At 48.1% G+C, this 6,692-nt stretch overlaps 1 protein-coding gene across 1 annotated transcript; it reads left to right on the top strand.

Moving 5' to 3' along the window:
* The first annotated feature begins 2,961 nt into the window (after window positions 1-2,961).
* LOC124653892 (ervatamin-B-like) lies at window positions 2,962-5,203 on the top strand. The gene is made up of 2 exons (XM_047192951.1): window positions 2,962-3,593; window positions 4,407-5,203. Exons 1-2 carry the CDS (start codon window positions 3,077-3,079, stop codon window positions 4,997-4,999), a joined length of 1,110 nt encoding a protein of 369 aa, XP_047048907.1. The 5' UTR covers window positions 2,962-3,076; the 3' UTR covers window positions 5,000-5,203.
* The last annotated feature ends 1,489 nt before the right edge of the window (window positions 5,204-6,692 follow it).

The raw sequence follows: 6,692 nt of genomic DNA, 5'->3' as shown, positions 1-6,692 counted from the left end.
GACAGAGAGGGAGGCGACGCAACGGCGGCGATAGGCGGCGGAAAAAGGAGACAGCGGCGGGGACTGAGTGAGCAAACCGCAACGGCGACGACGAGATCCTGCTCCGGCGACTGGTCCCCTGTAAGTCCTCGCGCCTCCTCCCCTTTTCCCCTCCTCCTAGGGTTTCTTGGTGTCAGCCGCCGTCCGTGACGGAGCTCCGGGCGCTGCTGGAGCTGGATGGTGGTTGCCGGCGGAGGGGAATCTGGGCGGTGGCGCTGCTGGAGCTAGATGGTGGTTGGCGGCGGAAGGGCATCTGGGTGGTTGGCGGCGGAAGGGCATTGAGTGCCTGGCAAAGTGTGGAGCTATTACAGAGGAGGAATCTCTCTCTTTCTCCACTATGTCTATCTGTGTTAGTCAAACTAAGATCGCTAGTTAGTACATCAGAAGTGCATTTGTATATATGCTTTCAGATAGGTTTGGTTGGAACTTTATCTGCTTTTAAGCATGACTCTGCTTCGTGCCTAACATTGACAGCTGAGATGCATCGAAACATGATAACAATTCCTTGCTTGGCTAGCTAGTGTAGTGACAGTGTCACTTGGTAACAGCTTGTGTCAACCCAGTCAAATTACTAGTAATTGTTGCATATTATTGTTACTACTATTATGGGAGCCCAAGGACAGGACTAGATTCGAATTATTTGCACAAATATGATTCTAGTATTGCACACGAATATATGTACATCCGTAACTGTATGTCTGTATCAGAATTTGGAAAATCATTTCTGCTATGAAAATCTTAATATTCTTGCGTTAATCTGCACCTGCTACTCATGGTTATTATTCTGCACCTGCTTACCCTTGATCTTCCATCCTAGGAACGGGAAAGTACAAACATAGCAATAGTATATGTTTTATGTACCTCAAATTAAGAAGCAACATGTGTCTGATGTTTGAAACGAAAATACTTGTAGATGGTTCTTTTCTTAAATTCAGAACCAACCTTTATAATTCTATTCAAGATAGCACATTTTGTTTTGTGACATGATATATTGAATAGGCTGACCATAATGCAGTTAGATTTACCTTGCTGCATCGACAACACTATCTTCTCGACTTTTGAACTGAAGTCTTACATAGTCATGCATTGGCATTCAGTTCTCTAGTATTTTGCTTTACAAGATTTAGTCCATGCTCCAAATTACTAATGTGTGCCTACCCAGCCATGAAAAGACTACTGCATTTTGTTATCTTCAGCCCTTTGTGAGTAGGAGTTTCCTCAGATATGATTCAATCATGTTTTGACTAACTACTGTTTACTTGTTAGATTATAGATAGAGGTGAAAATGAGATACATGGTATGTGTATGTACCATTTTACCTTCCTGTGCCTATCGAAAAGTGTTTGACATGCTCGGAATCATGTTTGATGCTTTGGAATGCAATTTGAAAGATCACTAGGTCAGGTTTCACGTCACTAGAAACCATTTTCTGAACATCCTACTGTATATGAAACAGAGCTAGAAAATACTATGGTCGATATGTAGTGTAGCATCATTTTATATGGGAGGCGCTCTAGCCTGCCGTGTTCATATCAGCCTGCGTTTTAAAGTACTCCTACCTGATTATTTTAAAGTAGCTTGGCCAATTCAATCATGTCTGAACTCTGAACCCGACTACTAAAATTATTTGCATGTTCATTCTTCAGTTTGAGTGCCCAGGGATGTAGCTGTGAGATTCAATTTTATAGTATTGTGCAAGAATAACCACTCAAACTGATCAATTTTCCAAGGTTCAAAAAGCGCTAAGCGCTAAGCGAGCGGTGAGGCTCTGCCTAGAGGAACTACTGCTTAAGCGAGCTTAAGCGCCGCTTAAGCGTGCATGGCAAAACAGGCATATGTAAATCTAAAATAGAAAATATTGAATAACCTCACTTAGTTCTGTGTTATTTCTAGTCCAACACAAGGCCCAACATGATGCCTCTTGCTTCTCAGGTCGTAGCCAAACACATGACCCCCTCCAAAAGGCCCAATAACCTCACGCACTGCAAATAAATCGATCTCCTCGTGCTTCCCAGCCTCCCAGATCCCAGGTCATAGCCGCCACTCACGCACGCCCGCCTGTCTCACTTTGATCCCCTCGATCTGGACTAGAAGAGGACGAGGAGAACGAGCTGCTGGAGGAAGGGGACCCTGTCTAGGCGGCCTTGAGGAAGATCTAGAGGGCGGCACGAAAGAGGAGCTTGACCAGTGGCGCGGAGGAGCTCCAGTATTGTCGCCTCTTGCTTCTGCCTCGACGCGGGAGTAGAATTGGGATGCGTACGGAATTCCTAACCCTAACCCTCTTGCTTCTGCCTCGACAACGCGTGAGAGCCCGCCTCCACAGCTCCTCCTCGCTTTTCCTCTCGCTCAGGCCGAAAGCTGAGCGGAAGGGCTCCGCTTAGCTCTAATCTACGCTTAAGCGTACGCTCAGGAACGCTTTTTTGAACCATGCAATTTTCTACTGTTTGGTAGCTTCTGTTACTTTTGACAATTACTAAATTTTACCTCTGCAATGGAACTATCTGTAAGCAATGTATCAATACTAAATTTTACCTTTGCGTGTATTTCTAGCTGGAGGTCCTCTGGCGGCGGCGTGGTTTCCGACGTTCGGTGGCGAAAACTTCTAGTGTTCTTCAAATTGTATGACAATGAGTTTATGGAGACTTGGTTGCTCATCTGTTTGGTTGAGCATTTATTTATATGTGTTTTCTTGTTTGAGAAAATCGCATGACAAATTTGCATGACACGAAGTTTATGTTAAAGCCAAAGTTTTTAATTTACTGATTATCCATTATCACTTCTTAGGATGCAAAGATTGACTTTTTATTATCTGATCACAATCCATCCTCTCGTATCCCCTCTCATCCCCAAAAACAAAGTAACTAGAGGTTGTGGGGAGAGTGTGGGGAAATGAGGGGAAATTAGGGGAAAACTGGGGATTTGGTGAAACGGGGGTTTTCACCCAATCCCCTCTCATCCCCAAACCTCCAGGGGATGGACATACTCTAGGAGTAAACAAGGCCTTAAGGAGCCCCCAACCAGTCACACGGTCACGGCCATGGCTTCCTTCTTCTCCAAACACTCCATAGTTTTCCTCCTTCTCGTAGCCATCTTCCTCGATGTCTCCTCCGCCACGTCCCGCCTTGCCACAGAGGAAGCCGACCCCATGACCCTGCGGTTGATGGAGGGGAGGTTTCAGCGCTGGAAGGCGGAGCACGGCCGGACGTACGCCACGCCGGAGGAAGAGCGCTACCGGCTGCGCGTGTACGCAAGCAACATCCGCTACATCGAGGCCACCAACCAGGACGCCGGCGCCGGGCTCACCTACGAGCTCGGCGAGACCGCCTACACCGACCTCACCAGCGACGAGTTCATGGCCATGTACACCTCCTCGCCGTCGTCCCCGCTCTCGGACATCGACGACCAGGCAATCATCACCACCCGTGCTGGGCCGGTCGACGGCATCGGTGGTGGCCGGTTGCAGGTGTACCTGAACGAGTCGGACGGCGCGCCGGCGAGCGTGGACTGGCGAGCGAGCGGCGCCGTCACGGAGGTGAAGAACCAGGGCCAGTGCGGTACGTACACGCTACGTGGGTCGGATTGGTGGGCCGTCGCCATCCCATCCATCCACATTTTTCCATCGTTGATTTCGATCCGTAGATGCCGAATTTATTATTTTGAGACCTCCCTGTAAACACATGGCTCTCTGCGATCCACATGCTTGCATGTGCTCATGTTGCTGCCTAGCTAGCAGTGTGCTTCATCATTATCCGTAGATAAGTGCTTGCTTAGCTTTCATGCACAGGGTTAATTATTGCATGGTAGCTAGGTTTATCCTCAAATTGAAGTATTGCATGATAGAGATTGGAGAGTTGCGTTGGCACGTCTGTTGGGTCATCTGTATGTATTGACTTACACCATGCAGAAAAGACATAACGCAATCACAACCCCAAGTTTCAAAAACTCTTTTGTAGCTAGCACGCTCAAATATGAGCAGTCCGATCTCAATATTCTTTATCCATAATGAAATGTTTTGAAAAGATGGGTAGATTTTATGTTTGTTTGAAACAGATATGCATAGGAATAGGATCGATAAATTGTCCAATATTTTTTTTTGGTATAATATGGGCTAGAAGCCGGCCGGAGGTGTGTTAATTTATGCAAAATTTAAGTGGACCCTATATTCAGAAATATGAGAGGTTTGAGTGTCAATGTCACCAAAATAGTAGCACAAATCTAAGAGGGTTGTGATAGTATATTTGGGGATACCGAACGATGAGTCGATCATGTAAAGTACGGTGTTGGAACAATCTAAAAGATTCACTAGCTTCTTTTCTGTTGGAGTGCAACTCCTAATATAAATTCTTAATTATTTTTTCCTCCAACAGGATCGTGTTGGGCATTCTCGACCGTAGCAGTGGTGGAAGGGATCCACCAGATCAAGACAGGGAAGCTTGTGTCTCTATCAGAGCAAGAGCTGGTGGACTGCGATACACTAGACGACGGGTGCGACGGTGGTGTGAGTTACCACGCGTTGCAATGGATCACCACCAATGGTGGAATCACAGCCGAGGACGATTACCCTTATACGGCTAAGGACGACATATGCAACACCACCAAGTTGTCGCACCATGCTGCCTCCATCTCAGGCTTCCAGCGTGTGGCGACCCAGAGCGAGGCATCGTTGACGAATGCGGTGGCCATGCAACCCGTGGCGGTGTCCATCGAGGCCGGTGGCGCCAACTTCCAGCACTACTCAAACGGTGTGTACAATGGGCCGTGCGGGACACAACTGAACCACGGCGTCACGGTGGTCGGGTATGGGCAGGATGAGGAGAGTGGAGACAGATATTGGATCGTCAAGAACTCGTGGGGGGAGAAGTGGGGCGACAGAGGATACCTCAGAATGAAGAAGGATATCACCGACAAGCCGGAGGGGATCTGCGGCATGGCCATCCGCCCGTCATTTCCACTCATATGAAACTTGGTCATTCAATGATGCAAGGCGGCCAGTGGGATTGGTTTAATATTGTTTCATGCTAGGTCAAAACGTAGTTAACTTTCCTTACGTGTGCAACACTTACATGGGAGGTAATATATACGTGTACAACTCTTTCTCTCTGGCCTGTAAAAATGGATATACATGTAAACATTTCCAAATAGTATTTCTGAATTTGCTTTTCTAGGAGAGATATGGAAATTACTAGAGTAGTACTTGCAGACTCAACACTTTAATGATTTTCGTACTCCCTCCGATCCGAATTACTGTTCGGGCGAGTGTTATATGTTGTTTTTACAATAACCCCATTGCAAATTCAAAATAATTTTCAATCAGGTCCAAATTTAGAGTCGTCTTCCTCGAGGAGGAGGCCGACGGCGCGGCGCTGCCGTCCGCAGCTCCCCGGCGAGAGGGAGTTCGGGGCGGATCCGCTCGGTGTCGGGAGGCTCCCGCGGAGGGCCCGCCGGCCGATCGCTTCTCCTTTCCCTGCGAAGGAAGGCCTCGTGGGCGACCTCACCGAGCTCCTCTTCCTCGACACCGACTGCGCCGTCGAGGTCGTCCGGCGGCCGTCGAGGTTTGGCCTCCTCTTCCTCGAGACCCACTCCGCCGCCGCTGCGCCGCCTTCGTCCGCGCTCGCGGCCGTCCCATCCGTGCCCCTCGCGTCGTGGACGGGGGACGCGCAGGAGCAGCTCGCAACGGCTGCTGCCGCCGGTCGAATTCGTGCTGCTGCTGCTACATTCTGCAACCAACCCGCCGGGGACGGGGGCCCTGCCGGTGAGAACCTTGTACTCTGCAAAAATGACACCACCTGTTTTTCTTTCATTGCTGCAAAATTACTAGCGCTAGGCATTAACAGATCCAAGATGCAACATGGACATGGTATGCATACCAGAGCTGGACATGGCCGTGAGTAAAATATTCTCAGCTGGAGCTGTTCAGAGAGATACTTCTTACAAATTCGAAGCCATTTCACAAAACCAAATAACAAGGCTCTATCAAATTTAACAGCAGGACCAGCATAATATTGGCGGTTATTAGCGTTCCATATGTTTTAGACCAGCAGAAAAGATGTTGGAAGTAAAGAGCACATGAACAAACAAGGAGTAGTGTTATTACCTGGTTCTTGACAGCCTTGGCCATCTTGCGGAACTCCTGGTTCTTCAGGAAAAACCCTGTGAGCGATACAGAGAAAACATAATCCTCACCTGTACAACGCGTATGGACTTGAGATGGATTGGTGTTCTAGGAGGCAGCATCCCGTGGTCGATCTCGTAGAACCCTCCGGATCACACCAAATCAGCAAATGAAAATCATAATATCAACAACTTGACATGCAGAGGAATGGAGGATTGCACAAAAACCGTATGTCGGAGACCAGCATTACTCACCAGCATGGTAGGGGTCGATGACAGGCGTGGACAGCTCAAGGGCGAGCTGGCAGGTTGGGTCATGGGGTCCTGGCTGCTATCATCCTTGCCACTCTTCCTGTAGCAGAACTTGATCACTTGTGGCCTCTGCAAAAGGTTATGCAGTCTCAGAACAGGCGACGTAGATGTCCTGAAGAAATGACAGAGTACTTACCATTACCAAAGCCATCCTTGTTCTTTTTGACAAATTTCAACATAAACTCATCGCTGAAGTAGTACTCCACCTGCAAATTCGAAACAGTTTACTT

The sequence above is a fragment of the Lolium rigidum genome, chromosome 5 (assembly GCF_022539505.1).
Source record: "Lolium rigidum isolate FL_2022 chromosome 5, APGP_CSIRO_Lrig_0.1, whole genome shotgun sequence".
Classification (NCBI taxonomy): domain Eukaryota; kingdom Viridiplantae; phylum Streptophyta; class Magnoliopsida; order Poales; family Poaceae; genus Lolium; species Lolium rigidum.
The sequence above is the reverse complement of the archived record's forward strand: the minus strand, read 5'-3'. Positions and strand labels throughout refer to the sequence as shown.